The 16,585-nt window shown below is 43.2% G+C and overlaps 1 protein-coding gene across 17 annotated transcripts in view; it reads right to left on the bottom strand.

The window, feature by feature from the left end:
• The window catches only part of KALRN (kalirin RhoGEF kinase), a 656,868-nt gene that overhangs the window by 233,893 nt on the left and 406,390 nt on the right, over positions 1-16,585 (bottom strand). For all 17 annotated transcript variants that reach the window (XM_059391106.1, XM_059391108.1, XM_059391110.1 and 14 more), the window contains 4 exons: positions 13,482-13,664; positions 12,116-12,234; positions 8,956-9,022; positions 8,256-8,365 (listed from right to left, as the gene is read on the bottom strand). In XM_059391106.1, the coding sequence (XP_059247089.1) occupies positions 8,256-8,365; positions 8,956-9,022; positions 12,116-12,234; positions 13,482-13,664 (479 nt within the window). The remainder of the gene's footprint in view (positions 1-8,255; positions 8,366-8,955; positions 9,023-12,115; positions 12,235-13,481; positions 13,665-16,585) is intronic.

The following is a 16,585-nucleotide window of genomic DNA, read 5'->3' as shown; positions in this document are numbered from 1 at the left end:
TCTTGTGTTGTGTGTGTGCATGTGCGTGTGTGTGCCTCTCATGCGTGTGCACTTGTTAGGACGACAGAGGTGGTGAGAAGGGGAATGATGGTAGGGGCTATGGCAAGGAGGAGGAAGAGCACAGGGAGGAGGATACATCAAGAGATAAAGCTGAAGGTAGGGTGGGGAGAGCGCTATCCGGCTCGGCTCACCGCTTTGCAGGTAAGTCCAGGACTTTGCCTCCTTATCAAAGCAGGGTTGGGTTACGGTTCTCATGCAAGTGGAGCTAGACATCATTTCTAAAGAATCATTTGTGACTGACAGATTCAGAGTCTAGCACGTAAGAGGGTCTAGAGGGCAAGGGCTGAGACAGCTAATAAGCACGGGACCACCACAAAACTCAGGAGAGCCATGTGCACTCCAGGGAAGGTGTGGGCGGGTTTGTGGAAGTGTGACTGTCAAGTTTGATCACCTAGGCTGAGCCATGAGAGTCGCCCTTCCCTGTCCCTCCATCCACACTAGGAACTTCAGCCTGGATGAGAGACGAAGGGGAGGGGTGTGCAGGGCTGGAATTCCTCTCCACTTATTTTCCACCCTCAGGCTCCAACCTCAAGGGGTACTTTACCTTGCTGCCCTGCTCCCTGTTGAACATGTTTTGTTAATACCTCCTAATTGTGTTTAACTTGTGTGATCAGAGGAAGCAAAAAGTTCCTGCATAGATATGTAACAGGTTTAATGTTTAAAAAGATATTAAAAAGTTAACCTGCCATGGAATGTTATTCATGTCCCTTAATGTGCTATTCAGCAACTAGGCATGGGTACTAAGCAGTCGGTTTGTACAACTAAAATTAACATGCCTTTGATACATCCAACTGAATATTTAGAGTATGTCTTGCCTTGGGTATGCCCCAATACCTATGGACAGCACCAGTGTTGGCAGCTGACTGAAAAAACCATGATCAACAACAAAGCCATGGGTAAAGTTTTATAAGGCCCTTCTGATGGGTGGGGTCAGACCTGCAATCACATACAGGCACATCAAGGTATGGGTTTAGGGCCCAAGAAAAACTCCAACAGGTCTTTCCTTTCTTCTTACCCTGACTTTTGAATATTAAGAAAGTGACAATGTGATGTAATGGGAAGTTATGAAGACCAGGAATCTTTGGCTGTGCTACCAATAGGCTTGGGCAGGTCACAAACCCTTGCAAGGTCCAGTGCCTGTAATACACAAGGGAGATGAACAGAACTAGATTATCTTGAAAGGTTTTTCCCCAGGATTTCATACTTTGTAATTCTGTGACTTCTGGAAATGGGATAAAACTAACATCAAGATCACTTGGATGGGAGAAGAGCATAGAAGCATTGAAGAAGCATATTTTAAGCAAGGGTGTGTGTTGGGAAACGAGAGGAGAAGCAAAGGAGGAAAGCAGTGGCCTGCAGTGTGTTCTGTAGACTGGGCTGTAGGCTGCACATCCCCGCTCTCGCCACTGGGTGGAGCCAGCTCCTCACCTTGTAGCTGCAGCTCCTGTTTCTAGGGCTCGTGTTAATTTATGGGGTAGAAACTAGCACTAAAAAAGGGGAAGGAGAAAGAGAAACAGAGCCTAACCCAAATATCAGAATGTATCGCACACAGTGAGGATGTTATTCTGAAAAACTTAATTTCCCTATTACATATAAGCATGTGTGTCTCAGGACATAACATATCTTTTCCTATGGTTCACGATGAAAAAAAAAAATGTTTAATAAACGTCTTGTTGATTTTCCCATCCAGATGTGATGATGGGGAAGCCTGGGTGGCTCAGTTGGTTAAGTGTCTGCCTTTGGTTCATGTGATGATCCCATGGTCCTGGGATCAAGTCCTATATCAGGCTCCTTGCTCAGTGAGAGCCCTGCTTCTCCCTCTGCCTGCTGCTCTCCAGTTGTGCACCACTCCAACAGATAAACTAAATCTTAAAAAAAAAAAACAACCCCTTAAAACCAAAATAGAATGGTAGCCCTAGAGAGGCCTGGGTCTTCATTCATCTCCTTCCCCACACTCCCTTCTGCCTCTAGCCTCCCTGCTTCTGCCCTCCCTCCTTTCCCTCTTCCTCTTCTTCCCCCTGTTATCCACCCACTTCACTGTTCTCCCACGCTTCTCCTCTCTCTAGGTATTTGATCCCTCTCACCCCCCTCACTCTTGCTCCCATCCCTTCCTCTGCGCCTCGCCCCACCACCATTTCTGACCCCAACTACCTCTACCCTCCATCGCTCTCTTCCTCCACATCAGTCTCACAGGTGACAAGACATGGCTGAACTGACGGTGGGAGGGCCGGACCTCGCCTTACCCCTGACCCAGGGTTGAGACCGACTCACAAACTCCTCCTGGAGACCTCTGTCAGCCTTCTTGCTAGACTTGGCCACTCTCCTCCCTAGAAAGGCCTTTGTTCAAACTTCCCTCCATCATTAAGGCAGCCATCCCTGGTGGTAGAAATCCTACCAGTTATTTATTTATTTATTTATTTTTTTTTTTAAAGATTTTATTTATTTATTTGACAGAGAGAAATCACGAGTAGATGGAGAGGCAGGCAGAGAGAGAGAGAGAGGGAAGCAGGCTCTCTGCTCAGCAGAGAGCCCGATGCGGGACTCGATCCCAGGACCTGAGATCATGACCTGAGCCGAAGGCAGCGGCTTACACCACTGAGCCACCCAGGCGCCCCCTACCAGTTATTTAAATCCCATCTCAAATGTCCTCCCTTCTGTGAGGCCTTTCCTATTTTCCAACTGAGGCCATTTTCTTTGCTCCTTTTAACTGCATGTGTGCTTCCCACCCCCTGAACACAGTACCTATAATAATAATTCCCGTGCCTTGGGGGCAAGAGCCTGGGTTTGATTCATCACTTGGTACCAGTTCTAACTCCAAACTAGCACAGGGCTGGCCCGAGAGGGAGCTCTGGGAAGATGATGGAAATGTGGGCCTGGTCCAGTTGTTCCCTGGAGTTTCCCATCCCTTCCCCCAGCTCTCCCCTGCCCTGCTGTACATCAGCCTAGCTCCTGGCTGACCCTGGCTACCTGCTGTCCTACTCGGCTGACCTTGGCCTGGCTGGTGCTCCCAACTTAGCCCCCCAATAGCTCTGGCCCTTTTCCCTCAGCCCCGAGCCCAGGAATGCTAGGCTGGGAGTACAATGGGTGGAGGACTAGCCCAAATCTTAGCTTCTGGCCAAGCCCGAAGAGAAGAAGTATACAGGGTATCTGGCCCTGGTTGTAGGTCCTTCACTTGCCTTTTCAACACTTGCTGAAAAATGACCTGTTTCAGGTAATTATCATAAGGGTGTAGGACCTGGATGACATACCTGCAGAAGTAATGGGCTGAAGTATGCCTCAAACATCCACAGAGAAGTTGGTTAGATATGAATCAAACCAACCAACTTTGGCAGTCCCAGCTGATGGTCTACGTAGTGGGGGGAGGGGTAACAGCAAAGACCCCCAGAATCCACACCGAATCTTTAAAGGGGGAGAGGGTGTCCCACCACTGGGTAAGTCTGGTTCCTCTCTGGGTCTCAACATTCTTTTTTTTTTTTTTTTTTTTAAAGATTTTATTTATTTGACAGAGAGAGATCACAAGTAGGCAGAGAGACAGGCAGAGAGAGAGGAGGAATCAAGCTCCCAGCTGAGCAGAGAGCCTGATGCGGGGCTTGATCCCAGGACCCTGGGATCATGACCTGAGCCGAAGGCAGAGGCTTAGCTCACTGAGCCACCCAGGTGCCCCTCAACATTCTTAACTATAAATGAAGACAGTTGTACTTGGTGGTGAGGATGACCCTCAGAGCCCTAACAGCAGAGATTTTATAAAATTTGTCATTGATAGGATTCCCATGCAAATAACAGAAAAATAACTGAAAACCAAAAAGTAAAGTTCAGATTTAACTGAAAGTGATAAGCATTTTAAACAGCTGTTCTTACTGAAGCTGAAAATCTGATCACCAAGACAAACTGAAAGAGAATAATTTTTTTTTTTTGAATCACAAGTTGTAGGTTAATTCTAGTGGGGAGACTGTATTTAAAAAAAAAAAATCCACTACTGTTTGGGGGATCTATTTATGGAATATGCTATCTTATCTGGGAGCTCCTAGAATGCTTGGTAAAATACAATAGAAATGGACTTAGGTCTTGTGTGTCTAAGTTTCATTATCTTTTTGATTCTATAAAAAGGAGACATAGTATGAAAATGGGAAGAGAAGAGGGTAAAAACTGAGTATCATTCCACTCAAACTTCCAACTTCAGTTAAAACCGCCACTTGTAGGTAGTAAATTTTACATGTTGAATTGCTCTTCTTTATAGAAATTTTGGTGCTTGATAGTTTCTCCATTTACTATCTGTACAGACAGAGGTCTTTGAGAAAGATCACACACACACACACACACGTGCATGCACACACACAGAGAAATATTACACAGCTATAAAAAGGATGAGACTGTGCCATTTACAACAACATGGACAGACCTAGAGGATATTATGCTAAATGAAATAAGTCAGATGAAGAAAGACAAATACCATATTATTTTACTCATTTGTGGAATCTGAAAAAAAGCCAAATGAATAAACAACAAAAACCAAAATCAGAGCTGTAAATACAGAGAATAAACTGATAGTTGTGAGAAGGAGGGGTAAGGGACAAGGGCAAAACGGGTGAAGAGCAGGGGGAGATCCAGGCCCCCAGCTGTGGAATGAGTACATCACAGGCATGAGAGGCACAGCAGAGGAAACACAGTCAACGACATTGTAAGTGTGTTGCATGGTGACAGATGGTAGTTATGTCTGTGGTCAGCATAGCATACTATATAAGCCCATCAAAGCAGCATGTTGTACACCTGCAACTCATGTAACACGATGTGTCAATAACACACATATAACAAGACTGAAACTCATAAGAAAGCCCCAGGAAACTCCTTCATTCAGATATTATTTTGCTATTAAGGTTATAACTGTTAAGGGTCTGGCAGTGATGGGGAAAAAAATCATACCTAAGAGTTTTTCCTGTTTTGAGACCTTCACAAACAGAAGACCTAATTATGGCACTAGCCCATAGGTCTGCAAACTCATTCTATTTTTAGTCTATGTCCATTCGTCCATCCATCCATCTATCTACCCAACAAACACTGACTTAAAGTGTACTGTGGGGCAGAGCTAGGCATTAAAAGACATGGGTCTTTCATGGAGTTCACATTTGCTGTATTTTCAAAGCTGCCTTCATTGCCTTTTTGGCTCTTATTTATTAGTGATATTAGAGGTATTATGCTTTTTTCCAGTTAATCCAAAATTTGTATGGTGTAAGGAGAAAGCACATACTATAAGGAAAGTCTTAGCCTTCAGATCCTATAGATTATTAATACACAGCTTTATTTCCTTGGATGTTCCTTTAAGTTGTGAATAATTTAAAACACTATTTTTTTTTTTTTTTTTTTTTTTGCTGGAGGGCTTTCTATATGCTTTGCAGAATTCCTTTCTTTTAATGCAGGGTATACTAATTATTCAAGGTTATTGCTAATCTCAGTTATTATGCTATATTATAGCATACAGCATATAACTGGCTGTGTTGGCCTCTATATTGGGATAAAGGATCATTTGCATCGACACCGAGTAGCCTTTGACCACTGGGATTTTGGGTGTTCTTTTGCCTTTTATCTCTCTCTCTCTCTCTCTCTCTCTTTTTTTTCAGTTTATCTGTCTTCTTTTACTTTATGCTGGTAATATCAAAGTATTTGCTCAAATTCATGACATTAACTTACTAAGTTACTATGGTCTTAGAAATGATCTAACCATCTAACAAGACTGTTAAACAATTTAACTAGAGGTAAGGTAGCTGTTAGGGAGGATAGAAAGGTCCTTCTATGAAAAGATAAGAACTTTATCTTTGTGATATCTCTTTTGGCTGTTCAAAGGCTGGTTTTTATTTTCTTCTTGTTTCTTTATAACGTTATAAATAGGTAACTTTGGCTGGGTAGCTGTGTTCTTGATAATTACATTTATTCTTCTACAGAATGTAGGCTTCCATGTGGCTTGACTTTTTTTTTTTTTAAGGGCTTGAGAACTATACTTTGCCATTGGTAGCTCTTTCAGCTCTTTATTTTTTTTTTTATTTTTAAAGATTTTATTTATTTATTTGACAGACAGAGATCACAAGCAGGCAGAGGCAGGCAGAGAGAGAGGAGGAAGCAGGCTCCCTGCTGAGCAGAGAGCCTGATTCGGGGCTCTATCCCAGGACTCTGAGATCATGACCTGAGCCGAAGGCAGCGGCTTAACCCACTGAGCCACCCAGGCACCCCTCTTTCAGCTCTTTAAAAATTACAAACTGCTTACTATGGCTTATTAGCGTGGTATCATGAAACAAGAGTAAGCGGTAGATACTTTGTTACAACTGGTCCATTTTGACATGAGTATTCTTTTCCCATCTACATTGCTTTAGCAAAAGCAGGGCTCCCTGGAAGTATATGCTGTGATCTCTAGGCTTCCATACTTAGTCATTTTGATAAGAATATGGGGAAAGTGAGACTTGTTGACTAAATCCCAGAGACCGTAAATCAAAAAAGTGAAAGCACCCTGCCCTACTGCTTACCAGTCCAATGTCTTCGCAGATATTCTGGAGGAGATGGGGTAATGCTGAACGGGACTCAGAGGACAGAACTGGGGGCTTAGCGGTCAAGAATGGCTTTACTGGGATCTTATTAAAGAGCCAAGAGGAAAGAATATTTCTATGTCTGGAGATTTCCAGACAAACCAAATGGAGAATGCTAAAACTTATGATTTAATAACAAAACAAAACAAAACAAAACAAAAAAAGAAGTAGTAGTACTGGGAACTTTTATTAAGTACTCCAGAAAGTTGGAAGGGTTTTTTCCTCCTAGAAATGACTGGTTTCACAGTCTGACAGGGTAAGATGTCACAGAAGCTGCACATTTGGTGTTCTTTTTAAAACTGATGCCATTTAAGGACATAAGAGGGTCGATGAGAGAAGTGTGGGTCTCCATGTCTTATTTAGACCTTTTAGAGCCCAGGATCATTTTGTACCAAACTTTTGCTTGCTCCCAGTCATTCCCAGCAAAGGTCCACACTGAGGTCTTATTTTCTATAGCTGGGCTGTCTACTCTGATAGCTACTTGCCATCTAAATTTATTAAATTGAATAAAATTAAATATTCAGTTCTCAGAAGCACAGGTCACATGTTAAGTGTTGAAGGGCCATGCATGTCTAGTGGCTATCGGATTGACCAGCCCAAACGTGGGCCATTTCCATTACAGCAGAACACTGTATTAGAGAATGCTGTTCTAGAGGCTTGCCTCACCCCTACACAGGGGGTGAGGGTCTCACCAGGAACTCTTGGGCTGGCGGTTTTCTCTCAGTAAATGCCTCAATGAGTCTGACTACAGGACTTCCTCTGAACTGTGTCCTACAACATTGAAGCTCTACCTCTTGGCCCCTTTCTGAGACAAGGTCCCGAGAGAGATCTAGGACTTTACACTTAATCCTGTGCCTTCAGATTCCTATTTTGAAATCTGAGTTATTTGCGTTAATTGGGTCTGTAACTAACCAACCAATGTTCTGGCTGACTCTGTGAACAATGGAACGTGTGTAGTTTGCTGTAGAAAAGACCCTTAAATTGGGAGCCAGACAAATGAAGTGTGAGGCTTTAGGGCTCTATGGTTCGACTCACTCAACAACACACAGAGGGCTGATTGATGTTCTCCCCTATAAGCTGTCAAGAAATGTGTTCCATTAGGTATTTTGCTTATCTATCTATATATATATTTACTTTCTTTCTTTCTTTCTTTTTTTTTTTTTTTTTGGTTGAGGGTGGGGATGATGAAGTAGCTAAGGAATGGAGGAAGTATTTAGGTTGAAACAAACAAACAAAAAACAATGGAATTTGAAACCCAAGGCCCACAGCGAAGAATGATGAGCCTTAGATGCATGTCAGAATTTCCTATGGTTTTACTGAGGAGTCGCTACTTTTATCTCCTCGGAGCTTGGTGATCACCCCAACTGGATATGAAGGTGGGGCCAGTTAGGTCCCTAAGTAGACCTGGGACCGACACTGCTGAAGACTCGATGTCACTGTCTACAAGTGACTTTGGACAATTGTGGAGAAAGAGGGTTGAGTGAGAAAAAAGTCTGAGCAACTGACTTAAGACAATTCACCAGATAGGATTTACCAATCAGCTTGGACCCACTCATTGGAAAGCCCTGATGATGGGCAATCACGGCCCTACGTATGCTCTGGGGAAACCCTCCACCAACCTACTTGTTATGAAAATCGTAGATCTCCTGGATGTTGCCAAAGATGACATGTTCTTTATTAAGGATCCCGGCAGGGATCTCCTCCACGCCGCTCGTCATTTCCCACAGGTAGGTCTGTAAGACAGCAACAGCTTCATCACAGGCAAGAACTACAAAATGCAGACAAAGTAAACAGGTCTTTGGAGGGGTAAGACTCAGACAAGGCTTGCATGTGGAGTGTGAAAAGTGAGATAGTTAGATACCCAGAACAGGAAGAAAGAACACCCAAATGTTCTATTATTTTCAACCATTGCCGGGAAAACTCACATCCCGAGCTTCACCAAAGCACAAACTCCACATCCCTCTTACTTATTAAATGTGTTTGTTTGAGTGTGTTGGGTGGGGGTCAGCAGGTACAGATTTGCAGACTCAACTGAAGTTCATTGACTTTTTTTATTTAGAAAAAAAATAAAAGTTTTTATTTAGAATTTAAATCTCCTGTAAGTTTTTGCTGGGTCCAGCTCCAGTCTGAGAAGTTTCTTTTCAAAAGCATTTTAAGCTCCCAGGCAATTACTACTGATTCTGGGAGCAAGGTTTCCTCTGTTGGCTTTTATTTGTGAAGCTCTGGGAGAAGACAAAGAGCATTGAGCTTCTCTCAAGGACTTGACACTGGCATGGCTGTCATTTTTCTAATACAGCTGTGCACTGATGACTGCAAGACTTACCTCCAAGCACTCGTGTAAGTCCCTTACATAAGCCTTCTCTGTCTGCAGCAATTCAGCCATAATGAATCTAGAAGAAAACAAATGGGCTTTTCGTTGGTTCAAGATATAATACCTCCCTCCCTTCACACCTCACTCCCCCAACCCTGGCTTTCATGACATTCCCGAATGACCCACGTTTCGACTTCACCACCGTGTCTCATCCTTTCTTCCAAACTCCCTCCCTCTGAGTATTCTCCTCAGAGGCCCTGTCACCTTGACCCCTTGTTCTGTATCCCTCCAGCCTGGGTGTGTTCAGCTAGTTCCATATCCTCTCCCTTTTCTGACCCAGTTCCACTGCTGTGCGATGCCGTGCTGACACACGTGTGCTCTGGGTTGCACGGGTGTGCTTGCGTGCATGCAGAAGCATGCGGTTACCACTTATATTCATTTCCCAGCTGCCTGTCTTCCACTCACAGCTCCAGGAATGATGATTTCTGTTCAACAGAACTGCTGACTTTTACCAAAATGCTCTGCAGTCCCATCAGCTAAGCCAGGTTTAAAAGCCAGGTGCCCATGCCCCAGACACTGCCACGGAGGCTGGCGGGTAGCAAACTTTCGTTTGTAAAGAGCTAGACAGTAAATATTAGTGGGCCCTTAAGTCTCTATCACAACCACTCCACTTTGCTTCTGGAATGTGAAAGGAGCCATGGACTCTATGTAAAAATAAATAAATAACTAGGTAAGTGTTGTTGTGTTCCAACAAGAGTTTATTTATGGACACAACAGAATTTCATCTAATTTTCAAGCTGCGAAATATTTTTCTTCTGGTATTTTTTCAACCATTGAAAAATGTAAAAAATAATGTTGCCCTACGAAACAGGTAGGGGGGTCAGATTTGGCCTGTGGGCCACAGTGTGCTGACCTCTGGCCTAGATTACCCCCTGTGCTTGGACACAATTTCGAAGCGGGCTTGCTTACAACCTGCACCGCAGAGCACAAGTTAAGGATGTTGTGACTGCTCTTCAGTCTCCCCTAAAGGAAAGCTTGAGCTCCGCACCTGCAAGGAGAGGGCTCCCTTCCTCTTGGGCCCCTGAACAACATGATGTTTCCGGGCGGTTATTACACTGATGATGCCTGGCTTCATTGTCGCATACCGACTTCATTTGCTTTCTTTCACAGATTTTTTTTCTATAAATGGTGCTTCTTAGCTGACATGTGATGTAGTAATACCTAACTGAGCCAATGTATAGATTTATACATTGATCTTAGGTGATGTCAGCTTTTCATGGTAGCTCATAATGAAAACCGCTACTTGTAGGTGTCTTGGTCTTCACATGAAAATTTTGAGAATGATTAGCCCCAAAGTGTCCCCTGTTGGAAATTTCACAAGAAATATGAAAATGGGCAGCACCTTTTTCCAGACATTTGTCTTTGTAGGATTTTCCTTAAAGTAATCCATTGTTCTAGCAATGACCTTACCATTAATATTAAAGTAGTTCAAAAAAACTCTCCCTTTTGCAGGAGTTCATTAGCCATTCTCTTACTATTCTATGCTATTGGAAGAGTGGAAAGGGCATGAGCTTTGAAGTCAGACAAATAGAAACTGAATTATTATTTTGTCATTTACTGGAAGTAGGACTGGCTTTCCAAGCCTTAGACTCCTTACTTATAAAACAGCCGACAATACTGGGTTGTCGCAAGGATTAAATAAGATCAGATAAGCAAAGTTTCTTACATGTTGCAGGTATTTGGTAAATAAGGAAAGAAGGAAAATCAGAAGGGACATAATCTGACATGCTTTAAAAAGTTGTCTTTGGTTTCACTGCCTTAGGTTTCTGGTATTCCTCTACCTTGTCCCTTTTTCTCCATCTGCTTCCTGAAGTTTAATCTGTCTTCTTCATAATTCAGCTCCATTGCCCTCCATCTCATTTTGTTTTCTTTTCCAGCTGTCCTTTCCCATCCTCTGGCTATTTGGTGTCCCAGAGAGAGTGCAACAGGAAGATTTGGCCAAGTACAGGCTCTTTATTTCCCTTCCTGTTATAGGCTGAATTGTGCCACCCCATCCCCCATTCATATGTTAAAGTCCCAAACCCTAGTACCTGAGAAAGTAATCTTATTTAAAAACAGTCCATTACAAATGTAAACAGTTAAGATTGGGTTATACTGGAAAAGGGTAGGCCCCTATTTTAAAGTGAGCATAACAAATATCATGGAGGACAAGGGGTGTTAGAGAGGAGAAGGGAGTTGGGGTAAAATGGAAGGGGAGGTGAATCATGAGAGACTATGGACTCTGAAAAACAATCTGAGGGGTTTGAAGTGGCGGGGGGGTGGGAGGTTGGGGTACCAGGTGGTGGGTATTATAGAGGGCACGGATTGCATGGAACACTGCATGTGGTGAAAAAATAATGAATACTGTTTTTCTGAAAATAAATAAATTGAAAAAAAAAAAGTGACGGTGTCATTAAAAAGGAGAAATCTGGATATAGGTATATATTCAGGAAGAATGCCATGAACACCTGTAGCCAGACATCTAGAGGTAAGGAGAAAGACCTGGAACAAATCCTTCCCTCCCAGCCCTCAGAGGGATCAGACCTGCCAATACTTTGATCTCAGACTTCTAGTCTCCAGCGCTGTGAAGCATTGTATTTCTGTTACTTAAGCCATCCAATTTGTCATACTTTGTTATAGCAGCCCAAACAAACTAATACACTCCCCAGGTAAAACACAAGCTCTGGACTTTGCAGAACAGCTTCAGTTTCTCCAGCTCCAAAAGACCTGTGGTCCTACTTTATTTTGATAAGACCAACTACATTGGGCTTCTTAATTTTAGGACATACTGTTTTTTTTCCCCAGCACTACCCAAAAGGAATCTTTCAAAATATTCTTCATAAAGCTCTTGCAAAGATCGCTGGGTATGTGTAACTTTCTAACACCAATATAAAGGAAGCAGAGCCATCACGAAATGGTTTTTTAAGGTGGACATGGTTCATTGTTTCCACTATCCAATGCTCTATAATTCTTGATTAGTGTGAAATGCAGGTGGAAGCATCATATCTGTCTATTCCAACCTCTGTGGGTGGTCGTGAGGACACATAAAGCTGTCCAAAGGAACATGTAGCAGTGAAAACCAAGCATAGTCATGAGGAGCTTGCTACGTGGGTAGAAGCTCCCCAAAACATACTCTTTCTTCCGGGCCGACTTCCGCTTCTCTTCATTGACTTCGTGGTTGGCGTCCCGTAGCTTGACCTCACGATCTGAAAGGCTTGCTGGGATGATGTCCAGCTCTAGGTCCTTATTGTCCTATATAGAGAGAGATTGCAGAGGTCACCTTGGAGATGCCTTGGGAGGAACTCATCAGAGTCAGGGGAGGTGGTAGAAGGCAAAAAGAGAGGAAGATATAAGGGAGCAGGTTGAAAAGACAGAGAATCCCACAAATGTCCACCTATAAGTCCTCTTTTTCATGAAAATTTTTTTTTTCAATTAAGAAAGGTATAAAATGTTCAGGTCAAATGGTCAGGGCTAATATCCATGGAAAGGAAAAAAAATAAACACATTTGATAATTAGCGTCCTATTTCCCCAATGACTTTAGTTCTGATTAATCTAAATGTACACACACACATACACACACACACACGTACGTCTAAAATTGGTTATTAACCATTAAAGTAGATGTGAAACAGAAATACATACAGATATAAGAAAACTTTCATTTGTCAAAGGAAAATAACAAAAGCCAGTATTTTTATTTAAAAAAGCAACTTCCCTTGAAAAGAGAAAGCTAAATGATAGAACAATTATTAAATTTGCCCATCCCTGCTTATTTCAAACACTGTTTTGTATTTATACAGAATGGAAACCTCCAGGAAAAGAAAACTCACCATTTAAAGCCTAGGGGAGGTGTTATTATTTCTCCCAATTTAGTGGTTTAACCAGTTCACTCTCTAGTCTGTTCTGCTTCAGAGCATCAGTCTATTTAAAGATTTAAGAATTAGCAATCCTAGGATTAAACTGCCAGCCTATATTTAGCTCTTAATTCATAGGTTAGTGACCTCTATTACAAAGAAGAGATTAAAAGTCAGTCTTCCCTTGATTCTTGGCAAACAGTATCTCTTTTCAGTGAAAATGTCCAATAGCCTTTGCACAATTGCATCCCTTACTCCTGAAAGAACACTATTATACATCCTGAGGACCCCAACATTTGCTGATTAACATAATTTGGTGGAAGATGGCACTGATGAAGCCAAGGTAAGGGGTTTAGTCCTCAAAGTCAACAGTTAACTCTACACATGGAAAAACTGTTCTGTGGCCATGGGCCTCAGCACCGGCCAGCCAGTTTTGTTATTTAGCATTAATCATGAGGGGCTGAAGGCCAATGGTCATCAAAATGCATCCCCTGACTAGAAAAATCACACAAGGCAAGCGTTCTAGGGGTCAAGAGCTCAGAAAGACTGTTCCGGAAAGCCCACTTTCCTCCATGGTAATGAGAGAAGCGGTGCCCAGAGAGATGAGAAGGAAGGATGTCCCAGCTGGGCAACCCCATGCCTACCTCCGTGTTGACGCCTAGCGCTTTCTCCAGAGAGTACCGGTACTTTCCCATCCTCAGGGAGAAGTCTCTGTAATGCTTGTCCACCGTGGTCACCCATTTCCTGATCTCTGTGGCATGAATGTGGCCTTTTTCCACAAAGCTATCAGCCAGTTGAATCAGAAGCTTCACCTTCTCCTTTGTTTGCTGTCCCAAAAGATGGTCTCAAGTTACTAGATTTATGCTCACAGCCCTTCACTCCCACCCCCCTTTCCTTCACTGCAGCCACAGATACTCCCTGCCTGCCTGGGTTTATACCCAGCTCTGCCCCTAGCTGGGAGGTCTTGAACAAATTACCTAAGTCCTCTGTGCCTCCGTTCTTTTACCTACAAAACAAGGATGGATCATAATAATCCTCTGTCATAGGGTTGTTGTGAGAATTTCATGAGTTGGCCATGCAGAATGCTCAGAACAGTGCCTGGGGCACAGCACTCTCATTAGGAGCTCAGGAAGCGATACATGTTAGCCATCATGATTACTGTAAGCATCTCATACATTAATACGGTCCTTTAGCAGGTCTCAGAATAGGTTAGTGTCACATCTGAGACTCAGTTGAGTCTTAAAGCATCTTTATTTTTTTTTAAAGATTTTATTTATTTATTTCACAGAGAGAGATCACAAGTAGACAGAGAGGCAGAGAGGCAGGCAGAGAGAGAGAGAGAGGGAAGCAGGCTCCCTGCTGAGCAGAGAACCCGATGTGGGACTCGATCCCAGGACCCCGAGATCATGACCTGAGCCGAAGGCAGCGGCTTAACCCACTGAGCCACCCAGGCACCCCCTTTAAAGCATCTTTAAAATGTGGGTGGCAGGAGGTGGTGTGGGTCTCCTCAAACCACAGATAAAAAAAGCTGAGGCTTAGAGAGGCTTAGGGTTCGTCCAAGTTCATCCCACTTATAAGTGAATAATAGCACCTATTGGCTTCTGGACCACGGAGCCTAGTTCTCTCCCTTCACTGCACCGGCCTGAAGGAGGCTTTGTCAACAGCTCGGGTGGCACATGCTAGGATCTAAAGAAATCTAATGAGCAGATTTCAGAGTAAGGTCTGTTTCTTTCACCACCAGGATCTTGTCTTTAGTTTCCATTAGAGAGAGAGAGAGAGAGAGAGAGAGAGAGTAAGAGAAGAGTTAATGAAGCTAGTATCTATTATGGGGCTAAGGAAGGTGGAGTTCTGATATATATTGGATTAATTCCATTTCTAGCCAGAGTTTATTCAACACTTACTCTGTCCACACCACTGTGCAGAGGGCTGTGGGAACAGGCTTGGGGGGTAAACAAAAGAAGAGAAAAAGATACTCATTTTCTCCAGTCTATATCTCTAGAGGGGACAAGATTGTCACACAGAGTGGTTAAATAACTCAGGGCATTATGAAATTGAATGTCAACATGAGAAGTATGTAGAGTTAACACTGCAGGAATTTTAAAACAGGAAAAAATGAAGGTGGGATGGCATGGGCAGGAAAGGTCCTGTGGGGAGGAGGGGCTTATGCTGGGAAAGATACGGAAACAAAGGAGATGTGTGGAGAAGTAAACACTTGCTCATCTTTTATCCTCAGGTTGGGTTTTGAAACTCCAAGATCAGGGAAGCTTGATTAATTTTAAGAAAAAGGGAAGAGCATTTGAATGATATTCAGAGAAATAAAATTATTAACTTTTGGATTGGAGGAGAGGAGATTCAAGTGTTGGTTTGGTTTTTTTGTTTGTTTGTTTGGTTTTTTTTTTTTTTTTTTTTAGATTTTATTTATTTATTTGAAGGAGAGAGAGCACAAGTGCAAGCATAAGAGGTGAGAGGAGGGGCAGAGGGAGAAGCAGAGTCCCCGCTGAGCAGGAGCCTGATGTGGGACTTGATCCCAGGACCCTGGGATCACGACCTGAGTCAAAGGCAGATGCTTGATCAACTGAGCCACCCAGGTTTCCTGGAGATTCAAGTTTTGGATCATCCTAAGATCTAGATAACTGAGGGAAACTGAGGCAGAAAAATCTCCGGAGCAATAGCAGAACGGACAGAAGAGCCTTTCTTTAGTCCATCCTCCTCCCTCACTTTCCAGGCTCATCTACAGACCTCCCACAAGAGACGGATCCCCTCAAGAAATGCCAGAGAAATGTCTGGAAAGGCAAGCAAGGCCAGGGACATGTGGGCTCCAGCTCTCCAGAAAATCACACACTTGAGCCTCCCCTATCTCAGGACAGCAGGCTTGTCCCTAGGCTGGGAGACAAGGGCCCAGAAGAGCTTTGTTGTGAAGGGTCTGAGGATAGAAGTAGTATCTCCTTAACCATCATAAGGCAAAGAAAAACATCATGGGAAATTGGTTAAGATCCCTAGTAGCCTAAGGACTTCTAGCTTACTGCAGTTAGAGTTTTTGTTTTGTTTTTTTCCTTTTCCCCTGAAAAAAAGAAGTTATAAAGTTTGCTATTTATTGAAAGCAGAGATTAAATTTTTTGCAGTCATAATCAAGAAACCTTTATGTAAAACGCTTGAAAATATGTATTCTCTGCTCTCGGTAAAGAGACTTTGGCATGAAATGGGGGTTTTACAACCAGCTGGTGCCAGAAGCCCTCCTGGGAGCTCCACCACCAGAAATCATATCCTGAAACATGGAACTTATAATTTGGATGCAACAAGAAGAATGGTTTGTGGTCAAGAGTATCCCAGGTATGTGTAGAACCTGGGGGAGCAAACAGGCAGTAAATGGGCTGGTGTAGACAAGTCCTCCTTATGTGGCCTCACCTACTGGAGAGCTGCCGTGCTCTTCATGGCCCCTAAACACTAGCCATGCCAATCCTCACATGCTCTTCCCGTTGTCACGGGTGGTTCCTACTCAGCCTTTCTTTCTTTCTTTTTTTTTTTTTTTTTAAGATTTTATTTATTTATTTGACAGACAGAGATCACAAGTAGGCAGAGAGGCAGGCAGAGAGAGAGAGAGAGAGAAAGAGAGAAAGAGGAGGAAGCAGGCTAAGCAGAGAGCCCGACTCGGGGCTCAATACCAGGACCCTGGGATCATAACCTGAGCCAAAGGCAGAGGCTTTAAACCACTGGGCCACCCAGACATCCCTCGGCCTAGCTTTCTATG

Source organism: Mustela nigripes, chromosome 2 (assembly GCF_022355385.1).
Source record: "Mustela nigripes isolate SB6536 chromosome 2, MUSNIG.SB6536, whole genome shotgun sequence".
NCBI classification, from domain to species: domain Eukaryota; kingdom Metazoa; phylum Chordata; class Mammalia; order Carnivora; family Mustelidae; genus Mustela; species Mustela nigripes.
This window is presented reverse-complemented; position numbering and strand designations above follow the sequence as displayed.